General features: G+C 47.3%; 2 protein-coding genes across 4 annotated transcripts; one reads left to right on the top strand and one right to left on the bottom strand.

Annotated features, from left to right (window-relative positions):
- Positions 1 to 513: 513 nt before the first annotated feature.
- Positions 514 to 4592, bottom strand: PSME2 (proteasome activator subunit 2). 2 transcript variants are annotated; one of them, XM_081289298.1, is made up of 11 exons: positions 4456 to 4592; positions 3548 to 3580; positions 3070 to 3132; positions 2740 to 2826; positions 2600 to 2630; positions 2416 to 2513; positions 1583 to 1651; positions 1382 to 1449; positions 1175 to 1229; positions 717 to 803; positions 514 to 624 (listed from the first exon to the last, which is right to left on the bottom strand). In XM_081289298.1, exons 3-11 carry the CDS (start codon positions 3091 to 3093, stop codon positions 544 to 546), a joined length of 600 nt encoding a protein of 199 aa, XP_081145424.1. In that variant the 5' UTR covers positions 3094 to 3132; positions 3548 to 3580; positions 4456 to 4592; the 3' UTR covers positions 514 to 543. The 2 variants fall into 2 exon arrangements, with proteins under 2 accessions (XP_081145424.1, XP_081145423.1); XM_081289297.1 differs by lacking the exon at positions 4456 to 4592 and adding an exon at positions 3901 to 4449.
- Positions 4593 to 4848: 256 nt separating this feature from the next.
- RNF31 (ring finger protein 31) lies at positions 4849 to 17148 on the top strand. Of its 2 annotated transcripts, XM_081289294.1 has the most exons (21): positions 4850 to 5203; positions 5293 to 5439; positions 5584 to 5739; positions 5963 to 6022; positions 6123 to 6198; positions 6439 to 6616; positions 7026 to 7413; positions 7575 to 7865; positions 8120 to 8368; positions 8458 to 8643; positions 8764 to 8970; positions 12701 to 12874; positions 12956 to 13054; positions 13144 to 13233; positions 14521 to 14635; positions 14751 to 14869; positions 15138 to 15251; positions 15409 to 15466; positions 16370 to 16466; positions 16727 to 16895; positions 17006 to 17148. In XM_081289294.1, the coding sequence occupies exons 1-21, from the start codon at positions 5015 to 5017 to the stop codon at positions 17057 to 17059; spliced, it is 3216 nt and encodes a 1071-aa protein (XP_081145420.1). In that variant the 5' UTR covers positions 4850 to 5014; the 3' UTR covers positions 17060 to 17148. The 2 variants fall into 2 exon arrangements, with proteins under 2 accessions (XP_081145421.1, XP_081145420.1); XM_081289295.1 differs by lacking the exons at positions 16370 to 16466; positions 16727 to 16895; positions 17006 to 17148 and having other exon boundaries at positions 4849 to 5203; positions 15138 to 15313; positions 15409 to 15427.
- Positions 17149 to 18272: the final 1124 nt, after the last annotated feature.

The following is an 18272-nucleotide window of genomic DNA, read 5'->3' as shown; positions in this document are numbered from 1 at the left end:
AAGAGACCAAAACAAAACAAACTTTACAAATCATTGTTCTCATAATGATCTGTGATACATTAACTTTATCACAATGGCTTTGAAGGACTTTCCCCCTCTGCCAGCCCTTAAGAAGTTCAGCTATTTGCCCTTAATCCTCCCAGGGAAACAACATTCTCTTTCCAGGCTTGCTATGAGCTAAGGATTTTCATTTGGTTTGTATTTCTGGACCTCAGCCACAGAGCTTTCCCATCTATCTAAAACTTGATTATTTCTGTAAGGGTTCTCTGTTCAGGTGTGTTTTTACCATGAAACATTCATAAGACCACTAGATGGAAATAACTCTGTGATACTCCAAAATGTGGATTATCTGCATGGCATATAACAATTTCCACCCTGTTCTTTAAGAAGACCTCTTAAGAAGAAAATGAGCATCTAATTCATTTTTGTCTTCCTGGTACTTTTTCCCATTCCCACCACATTCACCTCAGCACTCAATGAATGTGCTTCAAATCAATGACACACCACAGGTAATCACACAGTATAGGTCATTTATTTTCCCTCTCAGTACATAGATGGTTTCTCTTCACCCTTTGGGTTGACAATTTTCTCTAGGTTGCTGATGATGATATGATAAAGCTCAGCCTGCAGGAAGGGCAGAAAAGCAGGAGTTAGGTTCTTAGCCTCCAGCACCACCCCATCCATCCACCTCCCTTAGGAGTCTATTCCACACTCACATAGAAGGCCCTGAGGTCCAGAACCATGGCCCTGAGCTCCCCATAGGCTGCCTCATCTCGCTCATGCACTAAGGCCCGGTAATCCATCTGGGATACAGGAGGCAAAGCTGAGTCAGTCCCATGGGAGGCTGGATTATCAGTTTGGTTTCCTCATATAGGGAATAGGTAACTTGAAGATAAACTCCTACTCAGCACCAAGGAAGGGTATCCCATAGGATAAGGCAGAAGAAAATGTCATGGTTGTGGAAGCCCAAACTAGGCAATGCTTTTTCTTTTTCTTTCTTCTGTAATTTTTTCTTAAATTTTTAGGGGACAGGGTTTTTTTCTTTGTTAATTTAAGAAATATTGTTGGTTTAATATTCTCCACATTGGGAAAGTCATGAAGAAGACCTCTTCCCACCCACCTCCAGCCCCACCCATAGTCAGTCAGCTAAAAGACTGGTGGGCTATGCACTCACTACATGGGTCTCCTTGGAGGCCTTGGCCACAGCATCCCCACGTTCTGAGAAGTACCTGTCACAAGCAAAGGATATAACACGGCAATCTGTGTTCAGGGAGATATATTCAAATCCCCTTCCCAGAATCTCCCATCACCCTGATAGGACTGCCTAGCTTTGGCAGTCCCAAATGAATGTCCTTGCAGCCTTTCATGCAGCAGCCCTCACTTGGAAATGGTTGTCTGAAAGGCTTCCACTTTTGTCTTCACAGCATTCACCCTCTCCAGCACCTTCTCCTGTGGTGACATGGGAGGCAAAGAGAATACTTCATCTCCTATCTCCTTCATTAGCTCCCTTTCCACCTAATTCATGCATAACTCCTGTGTCTCCCAAGTTTCCTTTCTGTGTCCTCAGTCACCCTTTTCTTACCTGGATCGCCACCCCAAAATCATTTCCATCCTCAATCTTAGGGATCAGATGCTGGATCCAAGTGATCACCTACATTAAGAGGAAGAATCTTTCAACAAACCTACTGGATTCTTATGCCACTTTCTAATAACAGCTCAATTTAATTGAGCACTGATTATATGCCAGGCTTTGTGCTATAAATTATTTATCTCATTTAATTTTTAATTGTCACGTGCATGTTTGTGTGTATGTGTGTGTGTTTTGCAAAACTGTGGATACAACCTAAGGGCACTCTACTACTGAGGTATATCCCCAGCCCTTTTTACTTTTTATTTTTGAGAGAGAATTTTGTTAAGTGACCAAGGGTGGCCTCTATCTTGTGATTATTCTGTCTCAACCTCCCTAGGAGTCACTATGTCTAGCCCAACTTATATATTCTTACTGTACTCATTTAACAGATAAAACACCAGAGTCGCAGAATGTCTCCCCTGCCCCCCTGCCGAGTTACAGAATGTCTAAGTGACTTAGGGTTATCAACTTGGTAAGTGAGAAAATAAGGATTTGAACCCAGATTCCCTCTAGGATCCACACCTTTAAACCAATTCACTCTATTCCATCATCTCCACTGTGTACCTGATACAGCAGTACAATATGAGGTTATAGAGTGGATATAGCAGTCTCAGATTTCAAGGGTGCTACTGTAATAGCAAAGGTCTAACAGAATTAGAACAAAGGTGATCTAAACCCAAAGCACAGAAGGAAGTTTCTTTGTTTGGGACTAGGTCTCTGGATGAAGGCCTTGCATCTCTGAAGGAGATATTTCTCTTCCCACTTCTCCCAGTTCCCAGGCTTACCAGAATACATTTCTCTTTGAGAGTCCAGACTTCTGGCTTAACTAGAGCAAGCAGGGCCAGGACCTTCTCATTCCCGGGGAGAAAGCCACACTTGGGTACTGTGAGAAAGAAGGGATTTGGGTCCTTTCTCCTCTAGTAGTCAGTGTGTCATTTCCCCTTCCCTGATCACCCCTTCCTCCATTACCTTCTTTCTTCTCCTGCTTATCTGTTTCCATCTAAGGCAAGAACGGGGTAAAGAAGCTTTCTTTAGAAAAGTCATGGAGGCCAAAAGGCTATCAGCTCAGTTGGGTTTATAGTCTAAACCCTGTACCCTGGGTGCCTCACCTCATCATCCTTGGGTGGGGGGTCTGGGATGGGTATGTCCAGAGGGGCCCGGAGGGAGGTCAGGTCAGCCACATTGAGGGAGTCCTCCTGCACAGAATTCAGTGTCAGTGCTGCCCAGCCTCTTCCCTTCACCCTAAGTCATAGCCTTCCCTCTACACATTCCATTTGCCCTTTGCTTTGCAATTTAGACTCAGGCCTTACATACCATTCTGATACTCTCAATCCACAACTCACAATTGTTCTCTGTGCGTTGAACCCAGTTGATAGTTAAAGAGGGTGTGCAGAAAGGAGAGGCCACAGGATGGGGCAGAAGGGACCCACACTACTCACGTGCAAAAGCTGACTCAGGTACATGATTTTCTGTGGCAAGAATCTGTAGAGGAATTCCTCAGCCTGTGGGTTACATTGCAAGTTTGGGGAACCATAGAAGACCATCAGTGAAATGTGTGAAAAGTGAAACTGGACAGGCCCTTGGAAATTATTGAGTTACAAATGAGGAAACTGAAGTCTTGGAAATGAAGGGACTTGCCCATGATTGTAAGTGTTAGAACCAAGTTTAGGACTGAGGTGTTCCTGCTTTGAGGGTCATGCCTTTCCCTCCCCATCAAAAGAGAGGAGGAAAGTGGGGAAGAATTCTTAGAGGGTCAAATTAAAGGTAGAAATCAATAATTAGGAGTTCATCCTGGGTGTAGACTTGGTAAGGAAAGTAGGGACAAAGTCTAGGGTGGATTCGGGGTCACTGAGGGGTTGTGACACTCAAATATTGCTCTAAGATTCTGGGCCAAATCACTTGAATTCAGAGACTTACCTCCTGGAAAAGATTTTGTCTGAAGACATCCACCTGCAGACAGCAATACCCGGATGTTAGTTTAAGAGTTCTTCAGTTGACAAGAGTAAGATCCCAGCCCCAAAGGGTTGCCATCCAACTGTGGCTATGGCCTTTTCCACAAGTCAGTTTTCCTTGGAAGTCCCTGCTCCAGTACAGAAAGTGATGAAAGGGCAGGAATCTGGAAACTACCTTACAGAAGTGAAAGCACTACCGACAGGTTGGGGGAGTTCTCTGGCAGGGCCTCGGTCCCCTAGAGCACCCAGCTTGGCCTCCATTAGAAGGGTTCCCCGTCCCCCCCCCCGTCTCCGTCCTGGTTTCCGGTTCCCCGTTACCTGTTTTCGGGCCTCCCCACTCAGGCGCACCCCACAAGGCTTGGCCATGTTTCTCCAGTTGCCAAATCTTCGATCTCCGGGACTCTAGCCCCGGCTTTCGCTTTCACTCCCTGTGTCCAGGCCCGCCCCCCTCAGTCCCGCCCCCTTTCGGCTTACCCCCTCCCACACACACACCCTCTGTCGGGCTGCAAAAAGTAGGTAGTCCCTCAGCCATTCCCAGCCAGTTGCCACTAGGAGGGGCGGTGCTGCCTGGGTCGCAAGCTCAGGGGCTGTCCAAGGGAGGGACTAGAGTGGGGGCTTGGAGACTGGAACTGGGGATGTTCCTCGGAGAGGGGCGGGGCTTAGGGCGAGGGCAGTCCCGGGAAAGACAGGGTTGGAGAGGGGTGGAAGAAGGGAAAGTGGGTATCTGGTGTCTGGGGTCGCCCGAGAGGGTTCAACTCCGAAGGGAGGACGGAGAAGGATCCGAGCGATGGGCAGAATAGTAAGAGAGAGGGTGTCGGGCGGAGGCGGGCTAGCAGGATGTGGAAAAGAGCAGGCGCGGAGAGGACGCCTTGCCTTGAGGACAAACAGGAGAGGGCACGGTCAGAATCGGGTCCCCGGCAGGTTGGAATCCCCCGGTGGGGACCGGAGCGTAGCAAAATGCGCGGGATAGAAGGCTCTGTGAGCGAAATAGGTTAACCCCACGCCTAGGGCTACCCGGAAGGAGCGGAATCAGCCTGCAGAAAGGCGGGGAAGGACTCTTATATTTGAGAAAAGTGCTGGGAGGTGCTGAGGGAGGAGCCTGGCGATTTACTTCTTCATTGGTTGGAACACTGTTACCCTTCTAGGCCGCGCCCTGTCGTTTCCCGACGTCCTCCTTCCTTACTAAATCCCTCCTCTTCCTCCGAAAGGGGTGGCAGTCCCGCCCTCTTCCCCAGTACTTCCTGTTCCAGACTACCCCTGGCCCTGGGCCGGAGACCCGAGAGTGACCGAGCCTTGAGTGATACCCGGAGGCTGCGGGGAGCTAGTCAGGCCGCAGAGTCCGACGTCAGGCGCGAGGGGTGGCTCTCCGGCCTCGCGCACACTGCTCCGGGTCCTGGCGGGCGGCGAGGCTGGGGCCGACTCCTATCTCGGGATGCCCGGGGAGGAGGAGCAAGCCTTCCTGGCTGCCCGCAAGGAGCTGGTGAGCGCCCTGAGGAGGGATTGTGGACAGACATTTTCCCTGGAGCAGCTTCGGCCACTACTGGTCACCTCCCTACCGCCAGCCGCCCGCTACCTGCAGCTGGACGCCACACGCCTGGTCCGCTGCAACGCCCTTGGGGAGGTGAGACCAGGCTCTCCCAACCCAGCTCGGGAGGAGGACATAGGTCCTGAGGCCAGAGCTAGGCTCACAGGTCTGCTCTCTGCTCCCAGCCCCGAATCTACCTCAATACTCTGTCCACGGCCCTGAATATCCTGGAGAAATATGGCCGCAACCTCCTCAGCCCTCAGCGGCCGCGGTACTGGCGTGGGGTCAAGTTTAATAACCCTGTCTTTCGCAGCACGGTAGATGCTGTGCAGGTGAGACCCTTGGACCTTATGGGAGAAGGGGACTAGATCTGGGCTGCGGGTTGGCTAGAAAGGGCCCGAGTCTGAATGAGGAGTGGTCCAGTTCTATTGCCAACAGGGCCTTCAGGGCGGTGACTGGTTATGAATGTATGGCAGGGGGGCCGAGATGTGCTGCGATTGTATGGCTATACAGAGGAACGTCCAGATGGATTGAGCTTCCCAGAAGGTCAAGAGGAGCCAGATGAGCATCAGGTTGCTACAGTCACACTGGAAGTACTGCTGCTTCGGACAGAACTCAGCCTGCTGTTGCAGGTGAGATGTTCCTCTAGTTCTGAGACCTTAAGTACCAGGCTGGTAAGTCCAGCCTAACTAAAGTCAGTTTGAGGATCCTCGTGCTGCTGAACTATGGGTCTTGTCCCCACAACAGTTTGGGAGCTCCTGGGATGGTTCTTTCTGTGAACGTTAGGGAACCAGGTCTTAGAGAGTCTTGTTCTATCTCGAGCTCTAGGTGGGAACCCTTTTATCTTGTTTACAGAATACTCATCCAAGACAGAAGGCCCTGGAGCAGCTGCTAAAAGACAAAGTGGAAGATGATGTAAGGAAGGCAGGAAGGGTGCTGTCGAACAAAGGTAACAAGGAATTGTGGTACTCTGGGTCCCTAAACCCTTGCCCATTCTGTGCTTATTCTTCCTCAGATCCTGCAACTTTCAGAGTTTGACCCCCTACTGAGAGAGATTGCTCCTAGCCACCTTACCATATCCTCTGCCCTAGGTATTATTGGTCCTTTGGAGGGACAGTAACTATTTTGATGGAAATTTGGGGATACATCCTTCTACCTTTTCTGTTATCTTTGTTGTTGCTCTTGTTGTTTTGTAAAGCGATTAAAATTATTTCATTGGGTCCAGATGTGCTAAAAAGTAGTCTTATGATTTGCCTTCATCCATAGTAGACTCAGATATACCCTGATCTTTTTAATAAACAGTGTTTTGTTCTTTGGCTCCTATTTTCCAGACTCCACTCCTGGTCCCTGCTTTCTCTGTGGTTCTGCCCCAGGCACACTGCACTGTCCAGCCTGTAAGCAGGCCTCATGCCCAGCCTGTGACCGCCTGTTCCATGGACACCCATCACGTGCTCATCACCTCCGCCAGACCCTGCCTGGGGCCCTCCAGGCCACCCACCTGAGCCCCAGGTGAGAGGCTTTCTCTTCTTGGTGGGAGTGAAATTAAGAGAATTTAAAATTATTTGTTTCTCTATTGTGTGCAAGGTTCTGTATTAAAGACTGTTAATAAAGGATAAGCAGCTAATCACAGCTCTCAGGGAGATTATAAACGTATATATCAAGCAAGTGGCAGTCACAGTAAGATACATTATTATGGTATACAGATCTAAAGGATAAGCTCAATCAGTTGGCAGTGTTTTAATTACTTACTATAAGTCAGGCCCTATGTTGAAGATATTTACCTGGGAGAAATGGGCTATAGAGTATCATTTAAATGTTCAAGAGATAGAGAATAGCATGTGCAAAGAAGGTGCCCAGGGGCGAGGGACCCAGGTACCAGGTTCTACCTCAGCAGATCATATATACTTTTCTATTACAGCTTATCTGCCTCAGCCCAACCACAGCCACATTCAACCTCCCTGTTAGCCCTAGGAGACAACTTTCTTTCTTCACCTGATCCTGCAAATGCCTGTCTTCCCTGGCACTGTGTTGCTTGTGCCATGCTAAATGAGCCTTGGACAGTGCTCTGTGTGGCCTGTGATCGGCCCAGAGGCTGTAAGGTATTGGGGTTGGGGATTGAGGATCCCCAAGGAACTGGAGGCCTAGAACCTGAGCTTTCACGAGGTCAATGGGCCTGCCAGAGCTGTACCTTTGAGAATGAGGCGGCAGCTGTACTATGTGCCATATGTGAGCGACCTCGGCTGGCCCAACCTCCCAGCTTGGTGGTAGATTCCCATGATGCTGGAATTTGTCTGCAGCCCCTTCAGGTAACCTCTTCCTGGCCTTTTTTATTTGTACTTCTTACCTTAAATCATTCTCTACTTTCCCATTCCCTGTTTCCTTCAGTTCCCCCCCCCCCCAGCTCCCTCTAATTACATCATGAACCTCAGCCATCCAGTTAATAGGATAATTTTCTCTACCTTCCCAGCAGGGGGATTCTTTGCTGTCCTCTGTCCAGACTCAAGTCTGGTACTGTATTCACTGTACCTTTTGCAACTCGGGCCCTGGCTGGGTGTGTACTATGTGCAACCGGACCAGCAGCCCCATCCCTGAACAACATGCCCCCCAGCCCCATGCCAGCTCTTTAAAAAAAGAACTCCCAAAGCCTGGGCCTCCACGACATCTCAGTGCCCCCTTGCCCAGTTCCTGTGGAAACCCTGAGAAACAGCGCCAAGACAAGATGCGAGAAGAAGGTCTCCAGCTAGTGATCATGATCCGGGTAAGGACTGGGCCTGGGATGAAGTGGGACTGAACTGGCGGGGCAAGGAAGATGCTGTAACTTATAATAGGAGTTCTTATAAAACTTGTCATTGTTAGCAGCATCTGTCTCTTATTGAATACTTCCTACATGGCAGTTACTATAGTGTGCAGTAGTCATGTGACTGGCATGTCTGAGCCACTGTCAGCATCTTTAATAAGGGTGAGAGTGCCCCTGCTGATGGGTCTTCTGTCTGCGTGTGACTATCCCATAAGGAAGGAGAAGCTGCAGGGGCCTGCCCAGAGGAGATCTTCTCAGCTTTGCAATATTCAGGAACTGAGGTACCCCTACAGTGGTTGCACTCAGAGCTTCCCTACGTGCTGGAGATGGTGGCTGAGATGGCTGGACAGCAGGACCCAGGACTGGGTGCCTTTTCCTGCCAGGAAGCCCGGAAAGCCTGGCTGGATCGTCATGGCAATCTTGATGAAGCTGTGGAAGAGTGTGTGAGAACCCGAAGGAGAAAGGTACCAGCTTTGGGGTTGGGGTTCCAGAGTCTCTCACATTCTCCCTTGTTTTTCCCTTTTTACTTCCTTTCCCTCCTCCCATTTTGTAGGTGCAAGAGCTCCGGTCGCTGGGCTTTGGGCCTGAGGACGGGTCTCTTCAGGCATTGTTCCAGCATGGGGGTGACGTGGCACGAGCCTTAACTGAGCTACAACGCCAGCGCCTAGAGCCCTTCCACCAGCGCCTCTGGGACAGTGGCCCTGAGCTCACTCCGTCCTGGGATGGGCCAGACAAGCAGGTGCTGGGGTAGATGAGGAGCCCAAGAGCCCACCTAGAGATGCAAGTGGGAAGACTGAGGGAGAGGATCTCCTGGGATCTTACTACCACTTCTGTCTTCTCCACCTGAATCACATTACAGAGCCTTGTCAGACGGCTTTTGGCAGTCTACACACTCCCCAGCTGGGGCCGGGCAGAGCTGGCACTTTCACTGCTGCAGGAGACACCCAGGAACTATGAATTGTTGGATGTAGTAGAGGCTGTGAGACAAAGCCAGGACCGGGCCTTCCTGCGGCGCTTGCTTGCCCAGGAATGTGCTGTGTGTGGTTGGACTCTGCCCCGCAACAGAGTAAGCCACTCCCCACTATATCTGGCCTTAGAATGGCACTATTCCTTTTGGGACCCCCACCTCATTCCTATCTGATCCTCTCTTATTTTCTATAGTTGTCCAGATACTTCTGAAGGCTTCTGAGAAGGGGAACACAGGAACAGGCTGCCTTTTCCCTTTCTTTCTTTCTTTCTTTTTTTATTTTTATTTATTTTTTTTATTGGTTGTTCACAACATTACAAAGCTCTTGACATATCATATTTCATACATTAGATTGAAGTGGGTTATGAACCCCCAATTTTACCCCAAATGCAGATTGCAGAATCACGTCGGTTACACATCCACAATTTTACATAATGCCCTATTAGTAATTGTTGTATTCTGCTACCTTTCCTATCCCCTACTATCCACCCTCCCCTCCCCTCCCATCTTCTCTCTCTACCACATCTAATGTAATTCATTTCTCTCCTTGTTTATTTTCCCATTCCCCTCACAACCTCTTATATGTAATTTTGTATAGCAATGAGGGTCTCCCTTCATTTCCATGCAATTTCCCTTTTCTCTCCCTTTCCCTCCCATCTCATGTCTCTGTTTAATGTTAATCTTTTCTTCCTGCTCTTCCTCCCTGCTCTGTTCATAGTTGCTCTCATTATATCAAAGAAGACATTTGGTATTTGTTTTTTAGGGATTGGCTAGCTTTCTTTCTTTTTTTAATATTTGTTTTTCAGTTGTAGGTGGACCTAATATCTTTATTCATTTTTATGTGGTGCTGAGGATCGAACCAGTGCCTCACGTGTGCTAGGCAAGCACTCTACCACTGAACCACGACCCCAGCCCTGCCTTCTTCATTTCTTTAGATGTTCTATTATGGCAATTTTCAGATGTTATATTTGTCAGCTTTCTAGAACTATAACAAAAGCCAAAGATAATCAGCTTTTAAAAAGGTTTATTTTGGCTCACAGTTTTAGAGGTTTCAGCCTATGATTGGTTGGTCTGTTGCTTTTGCCTGTGGTGGCACAACATGGAAGGAACATGTAGTAGAGCAAAAACACCTCACAGGAAAGCTGAAAAAGAAGAGACCAGGATCCCCACAAGGGCACACCTCCTCTATTACCTAAGGACCTCCCGTTAGGCCCCACCTCCTGAACACATCACCCTCTCCAAGTAGTGCCCACCTGGAGAGCAAGCCTTTACCAAATGGACCTTTGGGGAGCACTTAGGATCCAAACTTTAGCAATTATACAACTTAAAAAAAAAAAAAGATTAGGAATGTAACTCAGTGGTAGAGCACCCCTGGGTTTAATTCCCAGTACCACATTAAAAAAAAAGGAAACCACCATAAAAAAGTAGAGAAAATTGTTAGTGAATTCCCTATCTCCACAACCCCTCCAACCTCAGTGTACTTATCACCAAGCTTCAGCAATTATCAGTGTATGCCCAATTTGTATTTCATCTTTGTACATGTGATTACTTTTGAAGCAAATCTCAGGTGTCATATAGTTTATCTGTAAATATTTCAGTGTATGTATCTAAAAGGTAAAAATCTGGAAAACATATCCACAATATCATGCCACACTAAAAAGAACTAACAATAATACAGTAATTTTTTATATTTATTTTTTAGTTGTAGTTGAACACAATACCTTTATTCATTTATTTTTATGTGGTGCTGAGGATTGAATCCAGGGCTTCACACGTGCTAGGCGAGCACTGTACCGCTGAGCCACAACCCCAGCCCACAGTAATTGTTTTGGTCTTGTTTTGTTTTCTTCATTTTGAGACAGGGTCTAAGTTGCCTAGGCTGGCCTTGAACTTGGGATCTTCCTGCCTGGTCCCCAAAGTAGCTGGGGTTACAGATGTACTACTGCTCCAAGAATTCTGTAATGTCAGAGCCACTTCTTAAATTAGTCAGAATGGCAGTTCTTGGGCCAGTATGGTCTAGTTTAGTCTTGCTCTGTGTTTTGCTTTTATTTTTTACTTGAAAATATACAGCTAACACCAGCTGTATATTTTGACTTGGGAGGCTGAGGCAGAAGGATCACAAGTTTGAGACCGGCTTGGCAATTATAGTGAGACTTTGTCTCAAGATTTAGAAAAAAAAGGAGGGGGGGCTGTGGATGTAGCTCAGTGATTAAGTACCCCTGGGTTCAGTACCTAATACCAAAAACACCAGAAATATATCCAGTTGGTATTGGGCGGATACCTATATTCCCAGCAACTTGGAGCTGAGGCAGGAAGATCACAAGTTCCGAGGCTAGCCTTGTGAGGTTCTAAGCAATTTAGCAAGATCCTGTCTCAGAAAACAAAAAGCACTCCTGGGTTCAATCTCCAGTACCCCTCCCCCACAGAAAATCCATCTGGTAGAAACAGGCCCTTATCTCCTGAACCACTTCTTAAACTAGGTCAGAATGGCAGTTCTTGGGCCAGGATGGTCTAGTTTAGTCTTGCTCTGTGTTTTGCTTTTATTTTTTACTTGAAAATAGTAGTAAAGTCACAGAAAGTTGCAAAAATAGTACAGAGTTCTATGGACTCTTCGCCCACCTTTTTTTTTTTTTTTTTTTTTTTTTTTTTTAGTTTTTTCAGCGGACACAACATCTTTGTTTGTATGTGGTGCTGAGGATCGAACCCGGGCCATGCGCATGCCAGACGAGCGCGCTACCGCTTGAGCCACATCCCCAGCCCTTCACCCACCTTCTAATACTGACATATAATTATAGTGCATTATCAAGACCAAGAAATAAGCCAGGTCTTGGGGTTGAGGCTGTGGCTCAGTGGTAGAGTGCTTGCCTAGCATATGTGAGGCACTGGGTTCAAACCTCAGCACCACATAAATAAAATAAAGGTATTGTGTTCATCTACAACCAAAAAGAAATATATTTTTTAAAAAAAACAGGTCTGGTGCATACCTATAATCCTACTTGGGAAGCAGGAGGATTCCAAGTTCAAGGCTAGCTTCATAATTTTGTGAGATCCAATCTCAAAAATTAAAAGGACTGGAGATGTAGCTCAGTGATAGAGTGCCCCTAGGTTTATCCTCAGGTCTGAAAAAAAAAAAAAAAAGAAAGAAAGAAAAGAAATATATACTGACAACATTCTAATTGTTCATTATTTGCTTGAATGTGTGTAGTTCTTTGCAGTTTTGTATAAGCTGCATGTTTAAATTCATATAACCACCACTGTAATCAAAATACAGACTGCTGAGCCAGTACAGAGGTGCATGCTTATAATCCCAGCTACTCAGGAGGTTGAGACCAGCCTGTGCAATTCAGCAAGACCCTTTGTTAAGAAGGGCTGGGGATATACCTCAGAGATAGAACACTCCTAGATTCTCTCCCCAGTGCTATAAAAATTATAAAGTAAATAAGTAAATGAAGATACAGATTGATAGTTGCCTCAAAGGAATTGTCTTTTACTACCCCCTGTAGTCAGCCTTCAGTCTCCCAGCAACCACTAGTCTGTTCTTCATCTCTGTAGTGTTGTCATTTTAAGGTTTTTTTGTATGTTTGCTTTTAATTGAATGAATGCCTTCAGAGAAATTATTCCATTTACTTTTGCCATTGCCTATTTTCCTCCACTCAGCTGTCCTCAGACATTTGGGTTATTGAGTTGCCTACCTGATACACGTTGGCATTTGGAGATGCTATCCCTGCCCAGTTAATTAGACCCTAGTTTCTCAGTGGACATCTGGCAACTGTCCCTTCCTTGGGTATAGCTTCTTACTCCCTCCCTTTCTTCTTCCATCTCTCTCTAGATGCAGGCTTTGATTTCCTGTGAATGCACCATCTGTCCTGACTGCTTCCGCCAACACTTCACCATTGCCGTGAAGGAAAAGCATATCACAGATATGGTGTGTCCTGCCTGTGGCCGCCCTGACCTTACGGATGACACACAGTTGCTCAGCTACTTCTCTACCCTTGACATCCAGGTACTGCAGCCCCTAGTGTTCAGGTGCCTATGCATCAAATAGGAATCCTACCTACCCACTGCCTCTGCATCCTGTCCCCAGCTTCGGGAGAGCTTAGAGCCAGATGCCTATGCACTGTTCCATAAGAAGCTAACTGAAGGTGTGCTGATGCGGGACCCCAAGTTCTTGTGGTGTGCTCAGGTAAGTGCCCTGCCCATAACAACTGACTGTGGAGGAACAGGGGATGATGCCAGCTTGGTCCTCAAATAACTTTATGCTCTTGCACTCAGTGTTCCTTTGGTTTCATATATGAGCGTGAACAGTTGGAGGCAACATGTCCCCAGTGTCACCAGACCTTCTGTGTGCGCTGCAAGCGCCAGGTGAGTCATGTACATTCTTTCATAAATATTTGCTAAACTATTGCTAAGTACTGCATTAGACTCATGGAGTATTTTGGAAGGCAGAATAGACATAAGCTCTGAGCTATAAGAGGTAGGAAGCCAGGCACAAGGAGAAAAGGAAGATGGTAGGGGTGGGGGAGAAAAAGGGAGGAGGAAGGAAAGGAGGAAGTAGGGAAGAAAATCAAGGGAGGGGAGGAAATAATTATACATAGGCATAAGTTCTATGCAGAAAACAAGTAGGAATCTGACAGGAATGAGAGCATGGACCTAATGAAGACAGAGAAGTCTTCTCTAAAATGGTTTAGTTTAAGCTCAGGCCCGAAAGTTAAGCCATGCAGAAAATATTTGGGGAGAAGGAACAACCCAGGGAATGGCCAGAGTTAGAAAAAGTGTTGTGTGGCTGGAATCTTGAGAGCAAGGGTGAACCTGGGAGGTAGTTGGAGAAAAGGTAGCTGCCAGATCAGGATAGCCCTTGAGGTCAAGTGAGGCAGATATTTGCCTTTTATTCTGAGACTAGGCAAGGGGTGACGCTCTTATTTATCTTTTAAGAAGTTCAGTGTTTGAGCCCAGTGTGGTGGTGCATGTGTATAATCCCAGCTACATGGGAGGCTGAGACAGAAGGATTTCAAGTTCAAGGCCAGCCTGGGCAACTTAGTGAGACCTATCTCAAAATAAAAAGGACTAGGAGAATAGCTCAGTGGTAGAGCACCCCTGGGTTCAATCCCCAGTACCATGAAAAAAAAAAATAAACATTTAAAGCATGATACTTAAAAACTTGCATCTCTTTTATGAAAGGTGATAATAAAATGAATATCCCAAACCCTACCACCCGACTTCAGAACTAGCACACTACTAATATGCTTCCTGACTTATACTTTGAAAGGTCTTTTGGCTACAGTGTGAAGAATAGGCTACTGGGGAGTAGAAGTAGTATCAGAGAGACTAATAATTCAAGCAAGCGATTGAGGCCAATATCTAATGATGGCTTGGAGTAAGATGGTAGCAGTAGCAGTAAAGATGAAGAAAAGGGACAGGGTTGAGATAGGTTTGGATGGTGAAAACAACAAGAGTTATGAATGAATTTGAAGTGCTGGGAAAAAGTGAGGAAACCAAGATGGCTCCTCAATTTTAGGAATTGAACAAATGGTAGATGGCAGCAACATAAACTATGCTAGGTACCACTGGATGGGTATAAGTGGGGAAACCAGCAAGAAAGGCAGGGCATTAGATAGAACTTCCATGCAAAACCTACTTTCCTTCTGCCAGTGGGAAGAGCAGCACCGAGGGCGGAGCTGTGAGGATTTCCAGAACTGGAAACGCACAAATGACCCAGAATACCAAGCCCAGGGCCTGGCAATGTATCTTCAGGAAAATGGCATTGGTAAGGCTGCCTCTCTGGACCTGTCTACTCAATAGTCTGTCATTGGCAGTAGCTCTCTTTTTGAGGGCCTTGAGTTGCAGTGGCAGCTCCAGCCCTAATCTAGTGTCCCTTACAGACTGCCCCAAATGCAAGTTCTCATACGCACTGGCCAGAGGAGGTTGCATGCACTTTCACTGTACCCAGTGCCGCCACCAGTTCTGCAGTGGCTGCTACAATGCCTTTTATGCCAAGAATGTGAGTTCAGAGAATGGGGAAGGAAGAGAAGGGTGAAGGGTGGGGGGCTGCCATTGGTTTGAGGGGCAGAGGCCATTGAGGAGTGACCCAGGTGAAGAGGAGGTCAGTGAGATGTAAAGTACTTCTCTCTCCTCTTTCCCCTTTGCTTGCTCCAGACCCTCCAGTGTCTCTATCTCCCCTCACCCCCTTACCTCTCACATAGGGGTTCTTGAGAGTCTAGGACCCCAGCAGTCTCCAACTACCCCTCTCCCATCTGGGTTTCCACCAGAAATGTCCAGACCCTAACTGTAGGGTGAAAAAGTCCCTGCATGGCCACCACCCGCGAGACTGTCTCTTCTACCTTCGGGATTGGACTGCTGTCCGTCTTCAGAAACTGCTTCAGGTCAGAGGTCCCCAGCCTTGCTGAGTTTGCAAGTTATCCAGGAAGAGGAGACAGAGTCCAGGGTGGGCAAAATGGAAAAGGCTGTATGTATGCTAGGAGATGCAACAGTGACTGGCATCAGGGGACATAATGCCTATCTGTCTTTGCCCTTCCTCAGGACAATAACGTCATGTTTAATACAGAGCCTCCAGCTGGGGCCCGGACAGTCCCTGGGGGTGAGTATCAGTACAGTCTCTGAGAAGGGAAGGTAGTGAGTTGGCTCCTACCATGTGGTAGGTAAAGTGGGGAGTCTTGTGTCTGGAATCACTTGAGTGCCTTTTGACAAGTTAATTAACCTCCTTATATCTTGTTTCTTCCTCTGTAAAATGAGAGTAATAATACCCTCCATGCAACTAAGCTATTTAATGTAAAAGATCATTAAAGCAGTGGTCCTTAATGCTGAGTTTCTTCTCACATTCTCAAATGGTAATGATTCATAAATGATAATGATTCATTAATTAACTCCATGAATAATGAGACCCACTAGCTGAAGGGCACTGTTTTGGGTTCCTTGGGGCAACAGAAAAATGTTACATAAGATTCTAACCAGGGCTGGGGATGTGGCTCAAGCGGTAGCGCGCTCGCCTGGCATGCGTGCGGCCCGGGTTCGATCCTCAACACCACATACCAACAAAGATGTTGTGTCCGCCGAGAACTAGAAAATAAATATTAAAAATTCTCTCTCTCTCTCTATCTCTCTCCTCTCTCACTCTCTCTTTAAAAAAAAATTTAAAAAAAAAAAAGATTCTAACCTGCCTTACTTCTCATCATCTAGATAGAGGTTAGATCTCCTCAGAATAAGTTAACTGGTTATGCTGGAGCTAAATAACGACCAAGAGAGCTGTTTCATGGGCCAAAAGTCAGCTTGGATAAAAGTAGGAACAGCAAGGTCCCTGCCTCTGTATCAGAGTTGGTCTGCTGCGGATGGTGTCTCTGAGTATCTCCCACAGGAGCAAGAGTCCCTGTTTTCAGTCCCCTGTCTGGAAGCTTCCTTCCCATGCTGCATGCATATCCCAGTTCTCCAGGGGCTTTGTGGTCAATGAGCTTCTCCTAACCAAAGGTTTCTTCTCTACCCTTAGGTGGGTGCCGAGTGATGGAGCAGAAAGAGGTTCCCAATGGTCTCAGGGATGAAGCTTGTGGCAAAGAAACCCCACCTGGCTATGCCGGCCTCTGCCAGTAAGTGCCAGGCAGGGCATGGAGCATGATGTTGGAAATGGGGAAAGAAATGGTGAGGGTATGCGCAGGCAGTAAAATGGGAACAGTAGATCCTACAAAGAGTAGACAAGGGCATGGATGGGTAGTAGCAGGCAGCATACACTTGTTGGCTTTGCCTAGTCTAGCTTCCTTGAGGATTCCAGTGTTCATCAAGGTGCTAGGCACACTCAATTAATATTAGCCAACAGAAGAACAAATAGTCTGCTCTTTCATACCCCCAGGGCACACTACAAAGAATATCTTGTGAGTCTCATCAATGCCCACTCATTGGACCCAGCCACCCTTTATGAGGTCGAGGAGCTGGAGACGGCTACTGAGCGATACTTGCATGTGCACCCCCAGCCACTGGCTGGAGAAGATCCCCCTGTCTACCAAGCCCGCTTGTTACAGGTAAAGCCTTCACCCAGCCTTTCCCTTGACACCACTCTCTGGAAGTCTCCTGCCCCATCCTGTTTCTGATCTCCAGGCTTCTGTTATCATTATCCTTTCTCCTTCTACAGAAACTGATGGAAGAAGTGCCCTTGGGACAGAGTATCCCCCGCAGGAGGAAGTAACTGAGGGCAAAGGTCCTGATGAGGGTCTTGTGGCCCATCTCCCTCAGGAACAGCTCCAGCACCAATAAAGAGGCATCTTATTGCCCCAGCTTCTTGGTGGTCCTTCTTCCTGGCCCCACCATCTAGGGGCACCAGGGAAAGGGGGGTGAACAGAGTTTGCTTAAAGGGCCCCCTGCAGCCTACCATCTGATTCACTCTGGACCCAGGGCAAGGAAGAAATTGACATATGGATGGGCAAGTGAGGACCTCCCCATCCAACCACCCAGCCTAGGCTTCTTCCGTTCCTTTCTCCCTTCATCATTCCATCAAATTCTGCTGGTATTTGAGGTCCCCAAGAGGGCACTATGGGGGAACACAGATGTGCAACACAACGATCCAGAGGAAATGGCCTCACTGGGGAAGCAGCAACATCACACAGAGAAGGTTAGATATAAGAAAGGAGTGTAAGAGGGAAGAAGAGAGGAAGGAGCCAGACAGGAGTTGAGCCTGCAGAAAGTGGTCCTCCTTTGCTGACAGTGGAATTCTGACAGTGAGGCTCTCAGATGTTGCTTCCCTCTAGTGGTAGCCAGTTGCCCTACAACTCAGACCATGTGATTTCTGGGAAAAGGACCTCCCAGGAGGAAATCGAAACTTAGAGGGTGGGGACTGTAGAGAGAGGTGGAGAAATCAGACTGCTTAGGCTCAAGCAGAGCTAAGGCTCTCCGATCTCTGAGGCACAGCAATTCAGGTAAGAGCAGACAAGATGGATTTTTTTCCTGGGATCTGGAGCTAGTAGGGGTTGGTGGCTCCTGGGACGCTTCTGCCAGGCAGAGAGAGAAAAGCCTGAGAGTCAGTAGGAGGTTTGGCCTGAGTGAAAAACTGATAAGGGCCAGTACCCTAGGCCCCTGTAGGCAAGGGCCATAGAAAAACTCATTTGTCTATGGAGGAAGGTTCTTGGCCCAACCTCAGATTACCCTGTTTATTTTCTTGCTTTTTGGCCCTGCCCACTTATGCTGAAACTCCACCCCTATCTCCCCCCTCCTCATGGCCCCTGGGCAAAGGAGAGATAGGGGTCAAAGGATAAATTTTAAGAGTGGCAGGTGCAAAAGTTTGATGGACATCTCAGAAGGATATAGCTTCTGCAGAAATTTAGCAATCTAGACAGAGCCTCTGACCAGAACATCAAGGGAATTCTCTCCTAAACAATACATATCTGAAAAGTCTTGAAATTAAG

The sequence above is a fragment of the Spermophilus citellus genome, assembly GCF_964194105.1.
Source record: "Spermophilus citellus genome assembly, chromosome: 4".
NCBI classification, from domain to species: domain Eukaryota; kingdom Metazoa; phylum Chordata; class Mammalia; order Rodentia; family Sciuridae; genus Spermophilus; species Spermophilus citellus.
Note: the sequence above shows the minus strand (reverse complement) of the source record. Positions and strands in the feature narration are given on the sequence as shown.